Genomic DNA, 27,208 nt, shown 5'->3' with positions numbered 1-27,208 from the left:
TATGATATGTAGCTTCCATCCGTTTCCTTTCGATCGAAGAGAAATTTGTCGGTATGTAAACCGATAGATGATTTCTCTGGTCCTTCTCTTCCACCCCCACTTCTATCTATCTGTCTCTTGCTTCCTCGGTGATCATAAACCACTATTGTTTGAGCAGTCGACAGGTTACGTGCATTTACCCACTACGGAAGCTTTACGGTCGAGTGCCGACGACGATTACAAGGCGAGAAACCACAACGGTTTTCAACTGCAGTCGTTTCTCTTTGTTATTACGAAAACCACGGGTGACGTAAACGCGCCGGATTTGCCAGAACCCTCGTACACGCATAGAGATACGCATACGCACACAATTAAACCCTTACTTCCTCTCGTTGTTTTTTCTTGCCAAAAACAAAGAACGTTTGATTTACGTTAGCAAACCTCTCTCCTCGATCCTATTTCCCATCCCTTTGTACCACTTCTCTCCCCACAACCGCTTTACTCTTACTCCTCTCTTTTCTTTTCTTTTCTTTTCTTCTCTTTCTTTTCCTTTTTTTTTTTTTCAAGCTTTCATTCAACTAAAATATTTAACCTTCTGTTCTACGAAGTTACATCATACTATATCGCGATAACAATGTTTTTACTCTAGAACACTTGAATCATTTATTTGTTTAATGAAACGAATCGGAATTGTAAAACAGTTTTATTTCGTAATTGCTTTCGAAGTACACGTGTGATACTTAAATATACATATGTATGTACGTACACATATACAAGTGAGATTTTCGAAGTAGAACAAAATCTGATCGCAGTTAACGAACTAAGAAAAATAAATTATATTGCAAGGGAGTTAAGAATATCCCAAGGAGATACGAGATTGCGGTAAATTGTTACTAAAAGAAAATCGATAGAAAAAAGGAAAGAGAAAGGGAAAAAAGAAAGAAGAAAAAAGAAAGAAGGAAAGAGAAAACGGAAAAAAGAAAATCATAGTAGGGGATGAGTTAACCATAAGACTTACCGGTAGGTGGCACGAAGGCAAAGAGGACCTTCCAGAAGATAGTGATAGAGTGCATGAGATAATCGGCTGGTGTTGGAGACGAGGACTCTCCTCCTCCTCCTCCTCCTCCTCCACCTCCTCCTTCCGCATCGTCCTCTTCGTCGCCGCCACTGACGGTCAATGCTTCCGTAAACTGTTCCTTCCAGGAGCTCGTCCCTGTAAGTCATATTTCAGGATTTCTACGAGTCTCCTTTCCAGGCGACTACATATGTACGTGAGCTTACGTACTCCTCGACAGTAGCCAAGTAGAAGCCACTAGTAAAACCACCCCTCGGGATAGAGCTTGAGTTACGACCACGATGCGACACAGGGTATCAAGGGCTTCGAAAATGTCTTTTTAACGCGAGAATTCGACTCACCTATTCTTTTCGAGAGCGATCGAGAGATTGAGAAATGGAAGGAGAGAAAGGGAGAGAGAGAGAGAGAGAGACAACTAGACACAGATAGAGAGAGATTGATAGAAAGAGAGAAAGAGAGATAAACGGATAAGTAGATAGGTAGATAGATAGAAAGAGAAAGATTGAGAGAGAGAAAGATCTAGACAGAGATAGAGAGAGATTGAGAGAGAGAAAAAGAGAGATAGATAAACAAATATGTAGATAGGTAGATAGATAGAAAGAAGAAGATTGAGAGAGAGCTAGAAAAGTAGATAAATAGATAAATAGAAAGAGAGTGCTAGAGAGTTAGAGAGCGCGAGAGAGAGAGAGAGAGAGAGAGAGAGAGAGAGAGAGAGAGAGAGAGCTAAAGTTTGGCCAATTTTCTAACCTTACTAAGATATACCAACCCATTTTTTCTCTCTCTTCAGTATCTCGTCTTGTATCTGAAGGGAACTCGCTGCTAAGAGTTACGTGAAATCGAACTATTCGAAAAGCGATAGATACGTCTACGTATCCTAGGAGATACGTTCGATGATACCGCATTGCAATGCATTCCCAGATTATTTGCATATCGTTCTATAAATCTGGAGTATAGCCTCGAGAATTCAAAATTTTCAAAGATGTTAAGGGATTCAGGGACCAATCTTGTCTCTTTGGTAAACGATCAATGTTTCCATTTCCATCTTTGTTCTAATATATAAAGCCTGTTTCTTGAATTACTCGAGTTAATAATAAAGTTGTCCTTCCTTTGTTTCCTTTCTCTCTCTCTCTCTCTCTTTTTCTCTCTTTCTTTCTTTATTCTCGTTCATATATTTCTCAATTGAAAAATCCTTTCATTCTCGTGTTTGCGGTGAACTATTAGTCCGTAAATATTAAAAGATAGAAAAAAGAGAGATTGTAACGTTTGGCGAAAGGGAAATGGCCGATATTTGCTTTATCGGGGCTTTTACTCGACATTTTGCGTTGAAAAAAATATAATTTGTTTGCCAAAAGAGAGAAATGTAAAAGAGGAGAAAAGAGAAATTGAAACTGGCTGAGTAACGAGTTGCATAAACTCTTAGTAATGAGATGCTAACGCACTTTCTTTCTCTCTCTCTCTCTCTTACTCTCTGTCTCTTTATGTCATATTCGATAAAACATTTAATAACGCACTCATATCGTACAAAGTTTCTTATTACGAGAAAATGAGAAACGGAGGTTGTAACGCAAGAGAAAGAGAAAGAGAAAGAGAAAGAGAAAGAGAGAAAGATGTACAATGTGAGAGAACATGGTACAAATACAGATTAAAGCTATATAAATTATGTGTCGGTTTGTTGTTTGATGAAAGCCTTCACTCCGAATAATGACTCCGTTCTACTAAATAAGAAAAAAGAACAAAAAAAAAAAAAAAAGAAAATTTCTTTCACGACGAATGCTCCACACCTTTAGGACCTTTAACAGGTCCTCGTGGTTTTAATTGTCTCATTAAAAGAATGGCCATTGCTTCTATTTAAACGCGCCACTTTGTTGTAGAGAAAATAGAAAAAAAGAGAAGAAAAAAAAAATATTTAAGCATAACGAGAAGAATGCGTGCGGTCTTTAAACGAACAAAGGATTCGTTAAGGGAAACAATGGTATATATATATGTACTCTTATTCGATACAAGAATGTACGGAAAACTATTTCATGCAGCACGAGTAGATCTCTAATGCCATGAAGAGAAAGGGGGAGACCTCTCAAGGCCATTCTCAATAATCGGCGTCGCTTTGCGGAAGACTCGCTATCGAATTGCCCTATTATACTGGTGTGTCTTTTGTTCGTCGATTCTAGTTCCGACCCATTCTCTCTCTCTCTCTCTCTCTCTCTCTCTCTCTCTCTCTCTCTCTCTCTCTCTCTCTCTCTCTGTGTTTCTCTTTCTTCCTTTCTCTTTCTCTCTGCTTTAACCACCCTCACTCTTTGTGAAAGCAATCATTTCAGCTGCTCTCCTTCCTTCCTTCCTTCCTTCCTTCCTTCCTTCCTTCCTTCCTTCCACGTGACAGCGTTTGACTTTTCGTTGTCCGATTAAAAAGCTCGCGAGAGGGACTAAATTTGAAATTATTCGAATTTCGCATTATTCGAGGAGTCGCTCTATCCTTAGGAAACGATATTAACGTGAACGAAATTAAAATCTGACCGATTATTTTTTCTTTCGGAAATATATTCGGATACGCGACGAGAATTTTTCGACGATCGATTTAATACGTACGATATTTAATTCGTTTAAAATGTGTCATTTTGAAATGATATTTTACACACGTCTACCGAATGACAATTATAATATACGTGCATTAAATGGAATAGATTTATTTATTTATTTATTTACAACCCGTGAAAAAAATTATATTCCATGTCATTTTCATTTCATATGATTTTATTAATAATAGTAATAATAATCATAATAATAATAATAATAATAATGATAAACGTCGTAATAATAAACGTAATACCACGCACAATGTCGATTCGTTGAAAAGACACGTTTAAAATGATCCTAATGCAATTTAAACTGAAAACATATATTCACGAAGAAATACAAAGAGCCATTATATTGCGAACATTTCTCAATTCAGAGGAGTGAGATTAAACTTGGCAGGGTCTCGTTTGATCGGTTCAACGCCCTGAGGAACAGAGGAATAAAATACGAAAAAAGGAAAAAAACAACAACGATAATAACGACAACAACAACAACAACAACAATGATAATAATAATAATAATAATAATAATAATAATAATAATAATAATAATAATAAAAACTTTTAATCAAATTTGTTTTTCCTGTAAGTTACTTAATAGCTAAGGATTATATATTCCAATGACATTACAAACGTGACAATCATGATGATCGTCAATGTGATGGCTCCCAAGGTTTAAATGACTCTTGCAAACTGTAGTCTTTAGGACGATGACGAATCATTTCCTTTTTCTAAGTACTTACTACTCGAACTACTTGTTCGTTTGAAACTTTCATTTTCTCTCTCTTTCTCTCTCGTTCTCTCTCTTTTTCTTTTCTTTTTTTCTTTTTTACAGAAACGAAGTAGAGTCACTTGAGAAATCGTCGATCGAATTACTTTAGAAGTTTAACATCTGCGTTCTGAATATATCAACCATGATATCACAAAATGCTCAATGAATTATCAAGTTCTTTACGTACAAATGAACATTATCAAGATTTAGGAAACATAAAATCTCGTCGATTAAATTTGCGCGATGAAATATGTGCCTCCATCTTCATCGAATAAACATTCGAAATTTCTTTATCTTTTAAGATCATAACTATAAAAGAAATGATATCTGTTACGAGCTACGGAGTTCACTAGTTTGCGTATATAAGAGTGTATACGTTTGGTTTTTGGACGATGTTATATTTTGGCATATATCCAAAGAGAGAAAAAAGAGAAAAAGAAAAAAAGAAAAAGGAAACGAATCGGCAATTGGACAGAATTCAATTGCATTTAGAAAAAGAAAGAAAATATACGACTTACCGAGCAATATCGAAGCGTTCGCCCTTTGAACGAGTTTATCCACGGTATTCTTGAACTCCTTTGATTCTTTAATCCTTATTTGCGCTTTAGACACTTCACCAAGTTTTGGTTTACCCAGGAGTGCCATTTTTTCTTCCTCCGTCCTTTCTTCGGGCTGTTTCAACTCCGCGGCTACGGCGATTCCTGCTTCGGCTAAAATCAAAAAATCACGTATCGCTGCTTTAATAGAGTTGAAAACTGTTCATCTATTATACTTTTTAATGACTCGATATGTGATCATTCGTAAGACGTAGAATAGATTTTTCTAGAAGTTAACAATCGAGCAATTTCTTTTTAAAGAAAAAAAGAAAGAAAAAAAAGGAGAAGAGAAAAAATCCATCAGCCTTTTCGATTCTGCGTCTGACCACATACCGAGCTATACTACTCGCAGTGATTCGTATGTAAACTCGACTATAGCGACTGTACTACTCGTGTATATGTCTATATGTGTGTATGTATATATATATATATATATATATATATATATATATGTACATAGTATAAATGTAAACTGGAGCTAGTATAACCGATCGCCTACGTCGTTGTACAAGATCGAAAGCCGGAGCTTTAAATCGATTCTATGGTTATGTTACGCTACGGAAATAGCAACTGTTATTTCTACGATCAACTTTATTTACACGTCTTCCTGTACTAGGAATATGTAGACGATTTAATATGTATATAACTATATCTATACAGTGTGTACATATATATAGGTATGTAACTAAAGCATAATACATTTTCTAACTCATTGTAAGATTTTAAGTTTAATTTATCATAATGATTAAGTTTATTTAAAAGCATTAATTAAAATAGAAATAATCTCTGAGATGAATAGTTCTTTCTTTCTTTCTTTTTTTTTTTTTAATATCGAAACGATCGAACTTACGATGGATCAAATACTAGTAGATAATAGAAAACTTTTAGTCCGTCAGAGATACATTCTAATCTGAATGCTTTAGGATTACCGAGGCGTGAGGAATGAAAAATATAAAAAAAATCAAAAAAATCAAGACATAAATAAAGCATTCTTCACATTTCGACATAAAAACCATTGATATTAGTTTCACCAATTTTCACGATTTCTCGTAATTTGAAGAAGGTTGTAGTAACTCGATAGTAAGTCGTTTCTGTCTGCGATAAACAGTATATGCCAGGATATTACTCTTCAACGTGGGTAACGCTTTACGTCCGTAATAAATATTCGAAAGGATTGCTTTCTCATACATACATACATATATATATATATATATATATATATATATATATTGTGGAACGTAAGAGGCACACGGTGTGGGTATTAAAAACCTACTATTTCTTCCAACATTTTTCTACTCATTTTTCTATCGACGTAAAAGAAACGAAGTAACCTCTTAGCCGATCTTTTTTTTTTTTTCTTTTCTCCGATAAAATGTAAAATGTTAAAAAAAAAAAAAAAAGAAAAGAAAAAGAAAAAAGAATAGAACGAGCAGACAAAGTTTCTTAACGATAAGTAAATATTTGACGCGTAACGTTCTTCTTTTCACATTTTTCTATAATTAAAGTTATTTAGAAAGAAATGTGTTAATTAGAATCTAAGTTTTATAGTTGAACGAACGAATAAATGGTGAATATATGCATATAAGAGAGACAGAGACAGAGAGAGAGAGAGAGAAAGAGAGGGAGGTAGACACGAAAAGTTTTGAAATGGTTGAAAAGTTTAAGTGACTTCTCGATGTTATTACGCGTTAGAAGGGTACGCAGAGAGAAATCGACGGTGCGTTCAGAAGCGACTGTATCCTTTTTAGTCTGTGGCTGGCGGAAGTTACGAGACTTTGTGGAAAAGTCTTTTCTCGTTGTACATAAACTCAAAAAAGTACCTTAAGCACTTTACGTGGAATCGCTTAAACATTCTTCTCTTTCCTCATGAAATATTTATAACAATCGAACTCGACTCTCTTTCCACTTATTTATTGGACCAAAAATTCAATTCACGGGACATCGTTCGTCAAGAAATTATTTCCTTTTCATATTCGTATCACTCTTTATCTTATATTTCCGAATAAAGTTTAAAAAGGGTATCTCCCTTTTCGTACTTGAAAACTTTGTTCAAGGAAATATTTTATTTAGTTGATGCGTTTCACTGTGACTAAGAAACTTCGTCTTCTTTCTTCTTCTTCTTCTTCTTCTTCTTCTTCTGTATGATTAGAGAGAAAGGAAAAAAAAAGATGTAAAGAACAATAAAAATTACGTCTACAGAACGAAGAAACTTCGATAGAAGTACGTACATAGGAAGTTCCTTTGTATACGAGGTTTCTTGATATAGTTACTTTGGCAAACTCTCGTCGTTGGATGTTTAATAAGCCGATATAGGCATAGAGTTTAAGGAAATTCATACGTACGCTTCCGTTTTCTGCGGCTAAGTAATTAAACTCCTCTTTTGGGATACAGTTCTATCTCGCTTGGTTTAAGTATAATCGCTTAAAGCTTTGTAGTCATTTAACTATGTCACTAGACTATTTTTCTCTTTAATTTTGGAATTTGAAATTAGTCGTTTAGTCGTGATAATCTTTCAATGTAGATATTCATTGTTGTTACGATAATTTCAAAAGAGGAAAATTAAATGGATCGATAAATAACGAAACCAATATTGCATCGCGAATAACGTTTGCCCCGTATCTATCAGGAAATGTAATTACCTGCGTTTCCTCTCTCAACCTCCCCCTCACCCTTTCAACCCCTTTCCTCCCGTTCTTCCTCAGCAGCCGGTCATTTTCGCCGATGCAGATTGACATCGAAAAACAAAACTAATTTCCAAACCTAATCGAGTCGTCCCGCTTTGTTTCGAAACGAATCGAATAGCAAATTTCCTTTACGTCTTCTAATCCTTCAATTTATTTGAATATTATACAAACTCTTCTTTTTTTTTTATTTGTTTTTTCTTTGTACAGACTTTATCAACGATAATTATTTTGCATTATAGATATATTTCTAAAAAGTCAGATATACATATACCTTTCATAAGCAAATACTTCTCATTAGGAATGAATAGTTTAATTTGTATCGATATTATTTTCTACTTTCATTTAAAGGATTTCCTTTGCCCGATATTTCCTCCGTATGTATGTTTGCAACTCGAGAAAATTAATTTGCTTCGTTTGCATTTAGTTGTGGATTACTAGCAGTTGTGGTCAACAAATGTTATCAAATCGATATTACTATATATATATATATATATACATATATATATACATATATATACACGTACATACATATATACACATATATATCTATATATATGTATATATATATAGCATAGGTCAAACGGCGAACGAAATGAAGATTAACCAAACTTTTAATATGAAAATTATAGGGATGGTGAACATTTATTTGATTTATTTCAAGAGAATTTCTATGTTTTATGTTGACTTCTAGTCATATTTAATATTTCAAAAAACGCGTATTAATCAAAAAATAGGAAATGAACTTTGGTAGAAAGCTTTCCTGTCAAGGTAAAAGGAAATGGGAGTGGTTAAGTTAGAATTTTCTTTCTTTTCAAGAGGAACAAACTTCTTCTCGAGGAATTTATTTTTGTCGTAGTGATATAAGGAAGGCGGGTCGAAGGCGGGAGCGGGAAGAGAAAGAAGGGGGAAGAAGGGCGTGAAGCAAAATTCTTTTACATAAATTTCCGCGAGACTAATAAGAAAACGAATTAGTTTGACCGTGATTCCCTTAGCTATTACTATAGTTCTTTCCTAAACGAACTTGCGTCGTACGCTAAAACTTTACCGAGCAGAACGTTTTACGAGAGGAGTTTGATGTGACGACGTTAATGTCTGTCGTCACGTTTATCCATCTCTTCTTATGTTTCTCTCCCTATATAATCCATGTTACCTATCATCTAATTAAATTAGAAATTATTTCATAGAACGTTTGTATCTTTGTTTTTCATTCGAGGAAAGAAATAAAAGGGAAAAAAAGAAAACAAGAAAATAAAAAAATAAAAAAGAAAGATAAATATTTGTTTCTTTATGGATAGAGAGAGAAGAAAGAGAGAGAGAGAGAGAGAGAGGGAGAGAGAGAGAGGGAAAAGATAAAAGTTTAGAATTACTGTGGAATAGAAACTATAGAGAAAGTATGACGTAAACAGAAAGAGCGATAGATTTTAAGAGACAACCGTTGTTATGACGTGAACGCTCAAGAGTATATATACTGAAAACATTCATAGTTTTTCGAGCTAACGCAGTTTTACTTTTCTCTCGTATACTATCTTCTGTGTATGGGAAATAAAAAAAAAAAAATTTTAGAAAAATCGATTGATATAAATGTGGGTCGGCGTGGTACGTAGATTATAAACAAAACGTTTCTCAATTTTTTTTATCTATACTATAAATTCCGATAAATTTCTTTTATAATAAATAATTCCGATCAAAAATGTTTATAATGTACAATTTTTAAGAGCTTAGTAGAACGAAGTCGCTGTATATTATTTTAAAGATACGCGATATTATTGCGAGCTCGCAAGAATATTCTGCTAGAATTTTTAAAAAATATTGTTTGAAAATATTTTTAAGTTTTTGGAATAAAAATTTAACGCGGATTAATATCGAATACGTCGCTCGTAGGTCGAGAAACGCTGTTATAAACTATAAAGGACAAGTTTTATATAACGAAAGAAGTTTAGATCGGTATTTCGATATTACGAAAAGAGATATACTTACATTTTAGATCAGATTTAACATAAATCGTATAATCTCTATGTATTAGCTGATCTATAAATCTTCACATCTATATACATACATACATACACACATACATACATATATATGTGTGTGTATATATATATATATATATATATATATATATATATATACACATGTAAATTTACAGATCTATAAATTTCTACATCTATATACGAATGAATCATATAATCTATGTCATTTGATCTAGAACCTGTACGATATCAATTGACATAATATTACCTAAGCTGCAACGCATAAAAGCGGTTTAACTGATATTCTCGATAAATTATATATCTAAAATTCAGATGGAAGCTTCATTCTAAGCGACCTTAAAAGACCTTCGTTCTTAGTATTTCTAATCGACAAGAAAAAACGGAAAGGTGCTTAGTTCGTACTTCGACTATTACATTGGTATAAATAACTTTTAAGAAAGACAGTTGGAAAGGTGATAAAGGAAATGGTATAACGTATTAGATACTTTTATGATAAAAATATACGTGTATAACATTTATGTATAGAGTACGTAGGTATCAGCATATACGTAGAAACGTACATACACACACATAATACAGGATATGTTAGTATCTATCTTTTCTACGAAGCGAATGGTAACTGTTAGAGGTGAAGCGTCGAGTTTTCAAAGCGTCTATAATTCAAACGGAACAGAAGACAGACCCCCTTTTGCTCTATACGTAGTTAGCTATATACACATACATATGTATATTTCGAAAGAAGCTCTATCCCCTGTTTGGTATTATAGCAAAGCGACTTTACAGTACGATTCGAAAGCTTTACAATCCGCAATCCGCAATCCGACAAGGCGAATGATATATTCGTATGGTTCTTACTAAAGTTCAACGTTTCGATCAATCTGAAAGAGACGTAAACTTGCTTCGAAAGCACCGAACTGTCGTCGTTAAGCTTCGATCGTTTGGACTCTTCTCGATCGATCATCTAATTTCGTATGTGCATCATAAAACTTCATACTACTTTACTGACAAAAATATAAAAATTTTATATAAGAACAAACTCGCTTGGATTTTTACTATTTTATTTTATTTTATTTTATTTTATTTTATTTTATTTTTTTTATATAGGAAAAAGGTCGATCTAAAAACATTGATATCGATCTATACGTACACAAACACAGATATACACCTATGTATATATATATATATATATATATATATATATATATACTATTTTTTAAATATTCAGTGATCATACGATCTTTCACGTAGAAATGTTTGCGCGGAGTTACAAAAATATGAGTTTGATTTCAACGAGTTCTTCGGTATCGAAATGTCATCGTTCAACTTCGACTGTTTGGTCCCTCCTCGATCGATCGTTTAATATCGTAAGTGCATCATAAAAGTACCTATGCTATCGATGAAATGTAGATAAATTTTATAAGAACAAACTTAGACTTTGACCATGAAATTCACATTCTTCTTCTGTATTGACAAAGATCGAGGTAAAAGACATAGATATCAAAGTATTATATATATTGGTAACTTTTTTATCGAATTTTGTTTTATATGTAGATATTTAATTTTTTAAATATTCAATGATTCGTATGATCCTCCACGTAGGAACGTTTGCGTGAAATTACAAAGATGTAAGTTTGATATCAACGAGTTCTTTCTCAGCGTCGAACTTGTCATCGTTAACCTTTGACTGTTTGATCTTTCCTCGATCGATCATTTAATTTCGTAAATGCATCGTACAAATACGTAAGATATCGACAAAATATAGAAATTTTATATAAAGAAACTCGCTTGGTCGCATTTGACCATGAAATCGAGGTACCTCTTTTGTATCGGAAAAGATATCGACGTATAGAAATATCTTTACAATCTTCCAAATATTCTATTGTTACAAGATTTTACACGTGATAATATTTACGTCGAATTAGGAAGATGGAAATATGATTTTTACGAGTTCTTCGACATTAATGAGATAAAAGTGGTAACTTTGTGGCTATGTACATATGTTGATGCTGGAGTAGCAAGGAAGAGACACAGAAAGAGAAAGAGAAAAAGAGAAAGAGAAATAGATAGATAGAGATAGAGATAGAAATAGAAATAGAGAGAGAGACAGAGGCAGCAGACATAAAAGCGAAGCTCTGACGCTATTCTTTCAAACGTTTCAATGAAGTGTAGAAGAGCGACGGGTATGCTACAATGCAAATTCTTCTTCTTCTTTGTTATCTCTGTATCTATCGTTCTCTATTTCTTTCTATCTTCATTTATCTCTCGACAGTTTCGTCGGTCTTTAAACCGAAGTAGAAAATATCTCGTCGAAACGGCAATGGAATTTGTTCGGTCGACAAAGAAGACAACTACCATGTCAGAATTCAATCCCCAAGGGAGATAGAGAAGTTGTATCGTACTATAGTATGAGAACTTTCGCTATTAGATCGTAACCTTTCTTTGGTGTTTTCTATGTCTTGTTTTTTCTATATTTCGTCAAAGGGAAGAACCACTCAATGAAATGGTAATAAAAACAATAGAGAAGTTGCTCACTTCTTCTTCTTCTTCTTCTTTTTCTTTTTCTTTTTCTTCTTTTTCTTCTTCTTCTTCTTCTTCTATCTTTCTTTCGTAAGGATATTAACTTTTTAGCTATTGCAATATATTACATATTAATTCTTTAGCTACTTACGATAATACTTCTCATTAACTTATTTTTTTAAGTAGGAAGATTTACTACGTATATAAAAAGCGTTTCTCTCTGTGAGTGACGTTTTCTTAACGAAAAACTATTATACTAGCTCATTTGTATTCTTCGTTCGAAAGTACTTTGTTTAAGTACTTAAGTCGCTAGGGAAAATGTGAACGGTTATGATCGCTAGCAATTTTTAATTATCGAAATAAATCAAAATGTATGAAAATTTACGACGATGTTATTTTCTATTAATAATAAAAAGGCCAGATACGATTAAACGCATAATTCAACACATCGAAGCACCGATACCGCGCTAATTTCGCTTACGTTCATACATTTTAGCGACAGAGTAAAGTAGTCTGTGGATATCGTTCCACGGCCAGTTCCATCGTAGCTATAGGGTTAAATTTAAACGTCAACTCGACACGAATGTTCTTATTAAAATTAGAAAACTCGGTCGTTTCTCAAAATACTATACCTATCTGTTTCTCTTCCCATTCGTTTCTAATAGCTTTTAACGTTATCGTCTTTTAATATTCGACATCAGTGCGCGTTCCACGTTCAAATAATAAAGAAAAAAGACAAAGAAAAGAAGAAAGAAAAGAAAGAAGGAACGTACATAATGACTTATCATTTGTTACCATATTGTTCATTTTAACTTGCAATTTAAAACGCCTTTCCTCTAATTGCCCAAAGCCCTCCCATCATTTTTGCTTTTTCTCTTCTTTAAACGAACCACGACTTTGTGATAATTGTAAAAGAAGGGATCGCCCTTTTTTTTTTACCACGAACCAATTACCTCTTTTAACGAGATCTACGAGATCGCGTTTATAACGAGACATCTTTTGCTAAGTCAGACCAGGCGATGTTTTCAAAGGGAAGTTGAAGAAAAAAAAAAAAAAAAAAAAAAAAAAATGAAAGAAAAAAAAATGTATGAGACGTGTAAGAGCAACGTGGCTTGGTTCGTTTATACAGTTTTTAACTGTTATTTCGAAAAAAATAAGAATATCATCTTATATTCGTTCTATCTACATCGCTTTAATTGGAAATAATGCACCATAAAATTTTGAACTATTAAAAATGTTCCTATTGAATTCTTTTTCTTTTCTTTTCTCTTTCTTTCTTTCTTTTTTTTTTTACGATCTTCGAATGTATTTTTGCAATGTAGGAAAAAGATAAGAACGAAGAAAGATTAGGTGTACCTAGCAGTATCGAATCGTAAATAGGAAAGGCAAAAGGAGAAAATTAGAAAAGGTTAGAAGAGCTTCTAACGTTCGTGTACAAACGTTGAGAGTTTCTCTATCCATTCAGTAGTATCGTGGCTATGAGAGCGCGCGCACACAAGAACACACCTATTTTAGCTCTCAGCAAGGGATTACGTTCTTCGCACTGTACTGCAGATTAGTTTAAAACAAATTGTCCTGCCGTCTGGTTTGTCATCGAGCCTGGTACCATAGCGTTCGCAATGTGAATCCATGCTTTGGGTAAATTGAATTTACCGCTTTTATCCTGTTTTCTCTCTTCCCTTTTCTTTTCTCTTTTCTTTTTCTTCTTCTTTTTTCTTTTTTTTCATTTCTCTGCAGATTTATCTTTTTTATGTTCGATGTTAGCCCTCTGTGTCTCCTCGAAATAAAAGAAAAAAAAAAAAAAGAATAAAATGGAACATATCCATGGATTATTATCAAAAATTTCATCAGAGTAAAATAAGATCTGATCGACGCGAACGTTTTTATTATTGGATTGGACGTAAGAGGGAAAGAAAAGAAATAAATAAATAAAAAAGACAATTTTATCATATCATCTGTTAGAGATAAAAGTTTATGATGGAATATGGAACGTCACAGTCTCTTTTGGACCATACAAAAGGATTAGATGGACTTCGGAATTACCGATGGATTTCGAAAATTCTTGCAAAAGGTAATTTAGAAGTTGGAAGTTTACAAGGATAAAGCTGGTGGTTGATATTACCGTGTCGAGGACGTACCGCAAGGAGGTCAACCGGGAATTGGTTCCATGGAAGCGGATAGGAATCTACGGGACTGGAGGGAGGAGTTCAATCATACGATTTACGTAGACGTGACCTTTATCTATGATCGTTTCGAGCCTTAACAATTTTGTAGAAAATGTCATCGTTAAAAGCATCATAGTTATCAATAATAACTCGTGCGAAATCGATCAATCGTTTTCGATTACGACATTTTTTCTACGATAATCCTATTTATTATTTTATTTTAAATATATATATATATATATATATATATATATATATATGTTAATATCGATATAGATTATATTTGTTGATACAAATTCTATATCTAGTTAATTTTTAAAATACAACATTGTGGTAAATTTTCATCCACGACAGTCTTAATGAGATTTTCTTTTATGTCACCTTTTAAGAGATAATTGACATGATATAATTTTGTCGATGTATATATATATATATATATATATATATATATATATATATATTGATGTACATTAGAGTCTTGTTAAAGTACAAGGAAAAAGTATTTAAGTCCTGCTTTTACGAGCACGGGGAAGGGTACTTCAAATTGAGAAAATGGAAACAAACTTAACTTTTAAAATATTAGAAACTTTCTCGTAAACTACAAAAAGCATGAAGAACCTGTAATATTGAAAGTTTTCTTTGTACTCTCCTTTCGTTACTTATCTCTTTCCTTTGCTGTAAAAATAGAATAACTAATGTCCACGTTCGTTAGATTTGTTTATTAACTTTCTACGAGGGATAGTATATATCTTGATATTTGCTCTCTTTTAAATCTAACTTTTATCTCGAGTGAGAGAAAAAGATAAAAGGACGAAAGTTGATTTTCTTGCAGAGTTATAAAGTTTTATCTTATAAAATATTGAATGGATCCTTTGATTCGTTGAAGGAATGCTTGAAATTTTATTTCAAAAGAATAAGAAATGGACAAATTACAAGACGAAACATAAGATTCTAGATGGTTATTTATGATAATTATTATAATTACCTAGTTGGTTTGAAAAATAAGATATTCATCTAGAATTTCACCGACGATAAAATTTCACTGTAATTATTTAATGCTATCTTTTGAGAATTAATTAGCGATATTTTCTAATTGATCTCTCGAACAAAATACTAAGATTAAATTTTTTCACCCGTAATAGAATTACTGTGATTTGTTTTTCTTTTCCTTCAGAAATTAATCAACATGATTTTCTAATTGATTTCTCAGATAAAAAAAAAAAAAAAAAAAGAAAAGAAAAGATTCAAACAAAATTTCATCGGTGACGATATTAACGAGATTATTTTGTTCTACCATTTGAGATTTAATTGGCATAATTTTTTAATTGATTGTTAAAATAATACATGAGATTTAAAATTTTACCCGTAGTAGTATTAACGTGATTTATTTTATTTTATCCTTTTAAGGGCTAATTAAAGGGCAAATAAGATACTTAGCATTAATAGGTAATTAGTATTGGCAACTCTCGTGAAAGTTTTACGAGGGAGTTCTCTCCTTTCGAAGTACTTATTTGGTTGATTTCTTTGTCCTCTTTTTTTCTTCTTCTTTTTTTCACATTTTTTTCTTTTCTCAAAGTATTCCAGTTTTAAAAACATTTCGGCTGTGAGATCACGTTACAAGAAGACACACGTGCGTCGTATATTTCAAACGATGGGAAACTCGCGTTTTTACGAAGGCAGCGTACGAAATAACCTGTCAGATAGACGAGCAAAGGGAAGAGAGGAAGAACAGGGCCAAACTGTGGAAGGGCGAAAGGTTTAAGGGTTATTGAAGTAGATCGAAAAAGAGAACGTGACTTAAGTGTGAAAATACATACTTCTTATTTTACGACTAGATATTATATTTTTCCTTCTCGCTCGTCTCTATTCTTTTATTTTTTTCCTAGTTTTTCGTTTTTATTTGTAAATAATTTCTCATAAATCTATACACACACACACACACACACACACACACACACACACACACACACATATATGGTGATAAGAGGTTATCGATTTGATAAATAATTTTACGAAATCCATCAGAATTTGACGAATTTCTAATTTCATATTAAAAATAAGAAAAATCATAAATATTATTTCCCAACAAACTGCGTTAACTTTAATCGATATAACGATACGAATTAATATTATAACGAAAAAGAAAAAAAATGACATTTCAATATATATATATATATATATATATATATATATATATATATATATATATAAATCTGTAAATCAAGTGTTAATTACTAGTAAAAATTATCTTTCGGTTTCATTAATATTCAACGATGCTTTTCATTCGATTAACCTTCTTTGAATAACTTGGATGATCTTCGTGTTGAAACGACCCGAGTTTTATGACTTGAAACGAGTTTGAATGAAAATTTGACATAATAAAAAATGAGAACGTACAAAGGATATTGCTGTTGTGAAAATGGTTCGTCATCAGAGCGTTATTAATCGCTTTACATACACTCATTGTTTATCAACGGTCCTTTTCGGTTTTCTCTCTCTCTCACTCTCTCTCTCTCTCCCCTTCTCTCTCTCTCTCTCTTTCTCTCGTTCTCTCCACTCCTTTTAACGTTCTCGTTAAGCGTTGATTTAGGTTGAGATCGAGTCCTCGAAAGTAAGGTCCATTCGTGCAAGCATCTCTTGACCCGACCTATAATACCACTTGTAATACGTACAAAGATCACTGAGAAATAAATCGAGCTTTAAAGAGATCTCGTCTTGAAGCTTATCGCATTCTTTCGTACCAATGGCCAAATCCAATATATATATGTGTGTGTGTGTGTGTGTGTGTGTGTGTGTGTGTGTGTGTGTGTGTGTGTGTGTGTGTACACAACATCGTAAATTTTTTATTCCATTAGAAATATCTTTTATATCGTTTCCAATGGAAGTGTAAAAACATTCTCGAATTCGTTGGAAATTCGTCGAAATAAAGTCTAAATCAGTGAGGAAATCAAAACGAATGAGATACTCGATTATATATCCTTGTATTACTATATATAAGTCTAGAAAAGCGTCGTACCAACTGGACAACTCTTTGTACGTCCCCTAGAGACCCGTGCAAATGGACGTTCGCGTGATCTATGAGATTTCACGCTACGTTCTGATAACATTACCGCGATCGTCTCTAGAGATTTACCGTATCGTAGAACAACTGGACGAGTTTTCTCGATATAAAGGTGTATTAGATATGTATTACAAACGGGAGAAACACATTTCTTAAATATATTTGTGCACGTCGAGATTGAATATCCTCAAATTACGTCTATCTCTATCGTCTTTTTTCTTCTCTTTCTTTTTTTTTTCCTTTTTTCCTTTTCTTTTCTTTTTTTCACTCGTCGTCCGTTAATCCGTAAAAGGAAAATCGAGTCACGTTTTGCGACAAGAAATTTTTTCAATGATACGACCCGTCGGCACTCGAGGAACACCCATTTGTTCGTTGGTTTCCAATCGTTAATTGGTCAGATTATTTTGTCTTTTTGAAAGGAAAAAGAAAAAAGAAGAAAATAATCAAAAGGAAAAAAAAAACGAAAGAAAATGATTCAATCGAATTCGATTCACGTTCGATATCCCAAAATCCTTGTGTCCGACTGTTACGGATACGCTTCGATTCTTTTTTAATTAAAAACACGATTTATTTTACAAGTGAAAACGTTAATCGGCAGCTCGTTCGATTTTCATTTGACAAAAAAAAAAAAAAAATAATAGAATGAAAAAAGAGGTGTACTTTCCAGTAACGAATACATTTCTACTAAACGAAGTCGTTACTTAAAAAATCTTTTTTTGATGAAATTATACATCTTAACCCGTACAATGTAATCCCGTGCAAGTACTGTAAAGAATCGATTCGTTGAACACTGATTTAACGTCTTTCGACGTGACACCTTTCGAATGTCTTCATCTACCATCGAGCTTTACGGCAATTACTCCGATTGAATTTTCTGACAATCGATTTAATTATTTTACCGACCTCACCAAAGACTAATTGTAAGTATCGCCATTTCGTTCGATCGTACGGATTCTTACATGCGATACGTCACGATTTACGATCGTCCCTTATACCTTTTTCACCTTCTGGAACTTATGAAAGAAAAAAAGAAGTATAGAAAAAAAGGAGAAGAAGAAGAAGAAGAAAAACAAGAAAAGAAGAAAAGCAACAATAATAAAAAGAAAAGAAAGAATAAAAAGGAAGAAAACATCGTTGTGTAATTATCAAGAAAATTTGTTGGAAACAGAGGAACCCGACGTTTCGGCAATGTTTCATTCTGGAAAAGAACTCCTATATATTTTCCAGCATGAACGTGTTAGAGGTAAAAGCGAAATCCTGTTTCTACATAGAAACTGTGGGAAGCTTTTCGAGCGAAGCTTCATTGCCAATTGTTCAGGGATCGAAAGAAAAGAGTACTTCTCGTATCTTTATGATTTACATTAAACACTTGTCGTTACATACAATCTTTCTTCGCAACCTTGGACGTGAAGTAGATCTTCTTATGCGTTTTAACAGGATTCTTTCAAAAAGGAAAGAAAAAAGGAGGGATGAAGGGGGAGAGAGAGAGAGAGAGAGAGAAAGAAAGAAAAAGAAAGAAAGAGATAGAGAAAGAAAAAGAGAAAGGAGAGAGACTGGCGTTTTTAAAATGTAGGTCAACGCTAGGAGTGGTTGTATAAAAAGAGAGAAAAACTAAGGGAAATAGAAAACAAAACAAACTGCGGACCTCAACGAGATTGGCAGGTTCGACATTTTCGCGTTAACTTTCGCAAAGAATCAAAGAAAGCTTTTCGCGAATATCTATCGAAGCGAGGAATTTATTTATCGTCGTATATCTGTTTGATATTCTTCTTCTCTTTTTCCATTTTTGTATTCCTTTTTCCTTTTATTATTTTTCTCCTTTTAATCGTTCCCCTTCAATCTCGCGAAATTCAAAAAGAATATCTACAATTGGAATCTTAAAAAAGTATAAAAGGGTACATGGTCGAGCGATATTTGTTATCGAGTCGACAATAGAAGGATAAAGATAAAACGTGGAACGATATTATTATTCGTACGATTCGATGTCGAAAGTTCATTGCCAATGTCCCCCGGCCTTGGCCGATTCGAAAAGGCAAAGGTTTCTTTCTTTTTTACCCTACGCCACTCCCCGTGTTCTTTCTCCCCTTCCTCTAGTTTTTAGTCATTTATCACTCAAAGCCCATCCGAGTGCATGCGGTGCGACCTTGCGAGAGTATATATGTATGTATATATATATATATATATATATATATATATATATATATACATACATATATGTATGTATGTATGTATGTATGTATGTGTGTATTTTTACGACTCTTTGCGCTGTGGTTATAAAATGGGGAGATAGATAGAAAGAGAGAGAGAGAGAGAGAAACAAAAAAAGGGAGGGAGAAAAAAGAGAGAGAAAAAGAAAGAAAGAAAGAAAGAAAATAAAAAAGGAGAGGAAAAAATATGCGTTTCTAAAATGTGGGTCAGTGGTATGGGAGGAACAGGAGGGAACAGCTGGAGACCGCGACAAAAGGAAGAAGAGGATAGGAGAGAAACGAACGATCCATTATCACGAAAGTATCAGCGTGCACAAGCAACGGGGGTTAAAGAATAGAGAAATGGAATGGGCTGGTTGGAAAAAGAGAAAGAGAGAAAAAAAAGGAGGGAGGAAACGGAAAAAGGATAAGAGGAAAAGCGTGGCCATGGCCGCACGATAAAGAACATAATTCTTTTTCGAAGGACGAGACTAGAATCGTAATCTTCATTACTCTCGTTATTAACGTATCCTATTCACGGCTATTTTTTCTCCTCGATCGTTAGATGCTTCATCGAACCATACAACGCCCTTATATCATCGATTTCATTTTGATCGAAGATCGGTTTTGTTTTCGTTAATTAAATGAAGTCATCTTTTATTTATATTTTTTACTTATTTATTTTTTCATTAATTATATCATTCATTCTTCTAATTTGACTCTATTCGTTATATACCTTTATATATATATATATATATATGTGTGTGTGTGTGTGTGTGTGTGTGTGTTTATATATACGTAGGTCTCTCGAATTAGATTTTATTCTCGAATATTCTAAAAATGTATACTATAATTATAAAGTTAATTACGTAGAGAACGGTATATTTATTCTGGTTTTGGCAAACGAGTTTCTCTGTTTTTCTTTTTTCTTTATTTCTTTTAGAGAATAAAAATACATTTTGTTAACGCAACCGAGAACAACGTGGTGAATGCAATGCGTAAAATTTGTAGAAATATATAACATACCTATACACTTATATACACAGATATTTAAAAAAACATACGGCTTACATTACGAACGTGGCATATATTAAGGTATTATTATCTTACGTTTAGTAACGTTTTATCGTGCTCGTAAAAAAAACACATTAATAAATGCTCGCCTTTGAAATTGCCTTTTTTATTGTCTCGACGCCATTTATTTCTTTAAACCAGTTCTCGAAGTCGAGGAGAAAACGTTCAACCCTTTAAATTTTGTCCTTTATTTAATGTCATTGTTATATCATTCATTTTATTATTTTTTTTTCTTCTTTTTATTGTTTTTCTAGATTCTATATCTAGTATGAATGATGGACATACATATATATGTACACACGTATATATATATATATATATATAGACATACATAGATAAATGTACGTAATAAGTATTTATATATTTCTTTGTATCTTTACATAAATATATATGTATGTAACTACTTACATATGTATATCCGTATCGAAATACATTAAATGGCGAATATTTCATCGGCGGATATTATTATTATTATCGATATATCACTCGAAACTTTCTCGCGATATTTTCTCATTGAATATCCTTTATTTTTTTCGTTAATACTTCAAACGATTTATCTTAGATAAATACTGTGGACATACTTGCAGTAATAACATATAATTTCCTTTTTCAACATATCTAACTATTTATGTACAATTATTATTCTACATATTTCTCTATCTCTTATTCTCTCGTTATGTCTTCTATTATTTTTCTTTTTAAATACAAAACTTTCGCGATCCTATGTCGAGTCTGATTCAACATCACATTTTGTTTCAACTCATTTCTATATCGAGTTGCTTTCTCGAGTTGTAAATATTTAATATAAATATATTCATATTAATATATCGTACGTATTGAAGTATTGTAACAAAGGCAAACTAATCGATACTGATCGAAATTGTTCAATTACAAGCATACGAATATACATGCACGCGATACACGTATACACGTATACAATGATCAATTTTTAAACGTATAATAGCATTTATGAAATAATCGTAGCATTTATAGTTAGCATTTATTAATAGCATTTATGTGATCATTTTTATAACGGCAATCGTTTTCCATCCAGAAATCATTAATTAGTTTGTCACGTGTCTTAGGGTTAACTCAAGGTTTCAAGGTGAGACAAAGTATGATACGCGTTTGAATAATCCGACGACGGTATGATATGCACGCAAGTTGAATTGAGAAACAACGCCTAAGCGCATTCAGAAGCGCCAACAGAAATAATGGGAACGTGAGTCACGCTAATAATAGTCCAACCCCACTACTATCATCGAGTCGTTCCGCCTGCTGCCGGATAATAATTTGTCTTCCCACTTCTCTCGTCTCTCGTCTCTCTCTCTCTCTCTCTCTCTCTCTCTCTCTCTCTCTCTCTCTCTGTCTTTATCTTTCTCTTTCTCAGTTACCTACGGGAGATGACATCCCAAAAGCTGGATTAACAGATCTCAAGACAGAAACAATTCGAATTACTTCTCAATATCACGTGATTAATATACAAAAGAACGTGTAATACCAAACGATTAGTATACCAAACGATATACACCTACACGTTTAAGTATCATCAAACGATCGTTCATGGAATTATATATACCTCTCTAAAAATAGAAAATACCCGAGCCATTAACCTGTTAACAAGTAAAACGTGTATTTATGAAATATATATTCGTTATAAAAATAATCCGTGGAAAGGAAGCTTTGGATAAATTTATAAAAATTGTAAAAATAATGGAAAAGAGATTATAATGTTTTTTATTATATTAATGAAAACGAGAATGGAATAACTCGTTCTTTTTGTTATTTGATCGCGCGAAAGAGAGAAATAATAAAATTATCACGATGAGTTAATCCCTCCTGCCAACTTCATAGATTTTGCTTCGTTGATGTGAAATCAATTTGATCAGCCAATAGATTTTCTTTTTTCTCCGTTCGCCCATTTTCCTTCTTTTTCTTCTTCTTTATTATTTCTGTTTCTTTTTTTTATTTTTTTTTTTTTTGCCGAAGCGTCCGAAAGAGTTGGTAGCCAAATTTCAGGATATTACGGCCGACGCTTGCTTCGTTTAAAACGATCGAACGAATCTTTCCTTCTTGCTATAGGTACATCTCGCGAAAGAAGAAGAACAGAGAGTATGAAGGATAGAATAATTATAAATAAAATAAGGCAATGCATATGCATGAACTTGGGAGCGAGTGTTACCATTGAGGACGTTAGGAAAACTCGTAATATGCAAATCGCAGTCGCTCGCTAGATCGCCGAAAACAAAAAGTTACGTTCTTGAAAAGGAATCGATCGATGTTTTTGAAGCAATATATACGAACTATAATGCTATTTGTACTAAAGCTTCGAATAAGATTGACATAGAGCTACAAAAACGAAAAAGAAGTTTCTTTCTTTTTTTCTTTTGTTAAACTTTTCAGCATATACTACAGAACGCCAAAGATCTTTAGATGATTTATTAAATCGATTACTCATTTCTTTTTTTCGAGAAATTTTAATCCGAACGTTTATCAGATTGTAAAACTACAAGCCTAGTTACAAGCATGAAAAGTCTCAAGAAAAGTAGTAATTGATTTTTATAAACGCTTAGAAACTTACGTAGCTCTGGTTACATTCTATTACATAAAAATACATTTGGCGTCTAATATGTTCTTTATTATTAAAAATGAAATAGATATCATCGAAATGTATACCATACATGATAATTACAACGTATTTATCAAAACTTACGTTCAGTGGGACGTAATCCAAATATAATATCGACGAAAGCATGACAAATCAATCAAGAAGGGAACGTAATAGAATACTGTATTTCTTGGAGATAAATATATTTTCACATGTTTAGATACGTATATATACAGATCTCACCTGACCTGATAGATATATTTCATCTATTTAAGATCAATGCATCGTTATTGATTGAAAGCGATGCGAGAAAGCGTAAAAGAAAGACATTCCCCGAATGCATAGAAGAATAATATAAGAAGGATGAATGCCCATACCGTTTCTCGTTGCAATCGAGTGCACCTCGTCTTTTCTTTCTTCCTTCCTTTAGAAAACACGGTGAAACAATGAGGAGAAAAAAAATGTTCTCTCCGTATAGATTCTAACAGAGATATATAGAATGAAATTCCTAGAATTCCAACCCTCCCATTCCGTGCGGTTTCAAAAAGTTATGAGGCACACCGATCGACGATCTCCTCGAACGAATTAATCTTCATTAGGAGGAAAAAAAGAATTAGAAAAGAAAGGACAAAAAAATGGACAAAAAAATAAAATATAAAAAACACAAGAGAGAAAAAGAGAAAAGAAAAATAGTTTAGAATCACCGAGAGACTATAATCGGCTCCATTCATCGTCAGACCACTCTCATTCATCTCTTGCAGCTCTTTCTTTCTTTCTGTTTTTTTTTTCTCCTTTTTTCTTTTTTTCTTCCTACCGTTTCCTACCGTAGAAACACCGCGACTAATGACCCGTGACTTTTCAACGGTAATTGAAATCAATTAAAAGAACATGAAAATAGTAGGACACACATAGATCATAATGATAATTATATCTATTTAAAACTTACCCCCTTGTAACTGTGGTTCTCCAAGTTCAACGTAAAAGAGAGCGTCCTTTTCGTAAGAGTCTTCCTCGATGATCTCCATACTGACAGTTTTTCTAAAATCCAAACAAGAAAACAAAAAAAAGAGGATTATAAGAGATACGAAAAATTGTGCGAAAAAGGGTGATGGGAGGAATGGGATGTGATAAGAGAACACTCTCTCTCTTTCTCTCTCTTTCTTTCTTGTGCGCGCGCGTCATCGTTTATTATTTTATTTATGTAAATCCTCGGAATAACGAGGAAGAGAGAGAGAGGTAGACGAGAAAAGGGGATAGCTTGAGAGGGAGGGGGACGAGGTCGAAGGTAACGTGGTTATCTCTAAAATAACTCTGACCTTACACTTGAAGCCACGCCGTGACGATAACCAACCCATCGTCCGTAGAGACCCGAAGAGTCGACCGATAGTTACGATACCGTGCACAATTCTAAAACGTTATACTATCATCGTCTTCGATCAATATATGTATTCATTTTAATACTTGTTCGCTCGTTTTGTGTTCGTCGATGCAAACGAAACAAAAATTTTGTTGCTCCTTATTAACGTTTAGTTAAAGTGAATTGAAATAATGTAATATTTAATTTCGATGGAAATTATAAATATTTTTAATTTCTGTTATAAAAGGGTGGATCAAAAAAAAAATAGATCATTCTTCTTAATCTTATTTCTTTTTTTTTCAGGTTTTTTTTTTTTTGCCCACTTAATAACCCCGTGTCCACCCTTAAGGTAACTCGAAATTTTAATGACTTTTGTTAAAAATAGTTTCTAAAAAATAATTAATATGTTTGAAATTTATCCAAAAAAAAAAAGAGAGAATTTGTTTTCTTTCGAAAAGGATAAACTTCTATTTCTTGTTTTGCTTTGTCTTCACAAAATGCTTTATTTGTCAATCTTGTTTTTATTAAGTATTGGAAGGAGTAAAAAATAAGTTGTGAATAAGAATTCACATTTGTATACTGAATTATTTCATTGGTTTTTCTTCTTTTTTTTTTCGTAGTAAGTAATATACTCGACCGCTGAGATAAAATAAGAACTTACTTTGTCCCACATACTTAAAGAGTTAAGTGAGGATATGAAAGAGTTAGCACTTTAATTTTTTCATAAAGGAGTATTACAGACTATACATTATCAGACTATTACAGTACAAAAAGTTTAAGAACAGTTTAAGACAATATTACGAGGAAATATTAATTAGCAGGAAAACTTGTTTGTATTTTGTAAAATTCGATAGTTACAAATTATAAATATATCTTTTTATATCATCTTATAAAGGATATGTAATACTGCAATTAAAATATTGATCGGTATATACATAAGATGTTATTACATAAATAATGAATATACGAGCCGACTATATAATATAATATACGCCACTCAAAGGATTATCTCCTTTCGTTAAGTCTCATTAATCTTAATTGATTAAAACATCCAATTGAGCAGCTTACAGGAAATCAATTTTTCTTATTGGAATTTCCGACTCGATATGTAGATAAATTGAAAGAAGAAGAAGAACAAGATAGAAGTGATGGTGTCTCTTTACTTTTTTCCTCTTCTTTTCTTCTTTCTTCTCCTAGTTTTTCTTATTTTACCAATCTCGTTTCGTACCTTCTCTTGACAAGGTACCCATTCAACGAACATCGCTCGTTATAAATCGAACGATCTAGCCAATCCAATCTAGTGGTGTTCGATTTTTTTTTCGTTTTCCAAAGTGTCGAAAATGAAGGAAATTAAATAAAGTGAGATAAAATTAAGGCCGTAGACGATGATAGATAACAGCTTGAGCTGATAGAAAAAGGAGAGGAAAAAATGAAAAAAAAGAAAAAAAAAGAAAGAAAAATCGTTCTGCAATTATCGCAATAAAGGTACATAAAATAATAGAATAATTTAAGTGGATCCAATGTCGACGAGACAAATGAATTGTTCGATGGTAAATGTCAGCTATCACCATTTGCCCTTAGAATCTCACTAATGAAAATGTTAAGCCATGGAAAATAGAAAAGCTGACGCGTCCATCGCATAATGCTTCCTCGCAGAACGATAAAATTAGAAGAATTAAACCAAGTTACTAGTTATATACCTATATACATCTGACATTTTCAACATTTTATCCTATGTATATCATCATGGAAAATCCTCCTACATTTTCAATATATATATATATATATATATATATATATATATATATATATATCTTTTCGTGTATTTAACATTCTTAAAGTTTATTTTACAGCAGCAATTTAATGAAAATTCCATATCTTCGGTAATTTTAAAAGAAAATATTTTAAAATATCATAAAAGTGTATCGAGTCTTGATGGATTATAAAAAAGATTCAAAGTAGACCGTACGACTTCACTATTTCCAGTATGATATATATACCTACACCTATGTCTTAAAAAGAAAAAAAAAAAAAAAAAAGAAAGACCAAGAAAAAAGAGAAAAATAAAAAAAACTCAAAATCACAGAGGCAAATGATCGTCTTTGTTATTTAGTTTAGAAGAGAAAAATGATGGTGATATGAAAAATCAAGTTTCCACTGTTGCCTCGAGTAGAGAAGCGGAAGACCGACTGTGAAATATGCGCAGACATTCTCTATACACGCGCCGTCGTATGTTTACACGGTTACGTAACGTAAACTACCCCTCTTTTGCTGTCGCTTCGTTGCTTTTCATCCGTGTGAACTACAAGTACGAGGGAACGAGAAAAATGTTTAAAATCTCAGAGTTGAACTACACGGAAAATATAAAATTTGCATCAATTCAATATCGAAACTTATAATTCGACGATAATTCCTTAGAATACCTTCATATTTTATATCTCAAACTTTATTTTTCTTTCTTCTTTTTTCTTTTTCTTTTTTGTTCTTTTTTGTTTTGTTTTTTTTTTTTTTTTCAACGTAACTTTTTCCCTCAGTCGAAAATTAAAAGAGACAAACAAACAAACAAAATCTAT

The 27,208-nt window shown here is 32.7% G+C and overlaps 1 protein-coding gene and 1 long non-coding RNA gene across 5 annotated transcripts in view; one reads left to right on the top strand and one right to left on the bottom strand.

Annotated features, from left to right (window-relative positions):
- LOC122631085 overlaps window positions 1-27,208 on the top strand; it is a 91,580-nt gene that overhangs the window by 47,516 nt on the left and 16,856 nt on the right. The window lies entirely within an intron of this gene.
- LOC122631009 (sodium/calcium exchanger 1) overlaps window positions 1-27,208 on the bottom strand; it is a 75,243-nt gene that overhangs the window by 35,268 nt on the left and 12,767 nt on the right. The window contains exons 3-6 of one of the 4 annotated variants that reach the window (XM_043816192.1): window positions 24,225-24,316; window positions 22,927-22,929; window positions 4,915-5,106; window positions 998-1,192 (exon numbers count right to left, since the gene is read on the bottom strand). In XM_043816192.1, coding sequence (XP_043672127.1) covers window positions 998-1,192; window positions 4,915-5,106; window positions 22,927-22,929; window positions 24,225-24,316 — 482 coding nt within the window. Of the gene's footprint in view, window positions 1-997; window positions 1,193-4,914; window positions 5,134-22,926; window positions 22,930-24,224; window positions 24,317-27,208 lie in introns of all 4 variants that reach the window. The other 3 variants (XM_043816176.1, XM_043816184.1, XM_043816201.1) reach the window with 3 other exon arrangements.

Source organism: Vespula pensylvanica, chromosome 1 (genome assembly GCF_014466175.1).
Source record: "Vespula pensylvanica isolate Volc-1 chromosome 1, ASM1446617v1, whole genome shotgun sequence".
In the NCBI taxonomy this organism is placed as follows: Eukaryota; Metazoa; Arthropoda; class Insecta; order Hymenoptera; family Vespidae; genus Vespula; species Vespula pensylvanica.
Note: the sequence above shows the minus strand (reverse complement) of the source record. Positions and strands in the feature narration are given on the sequence as shown.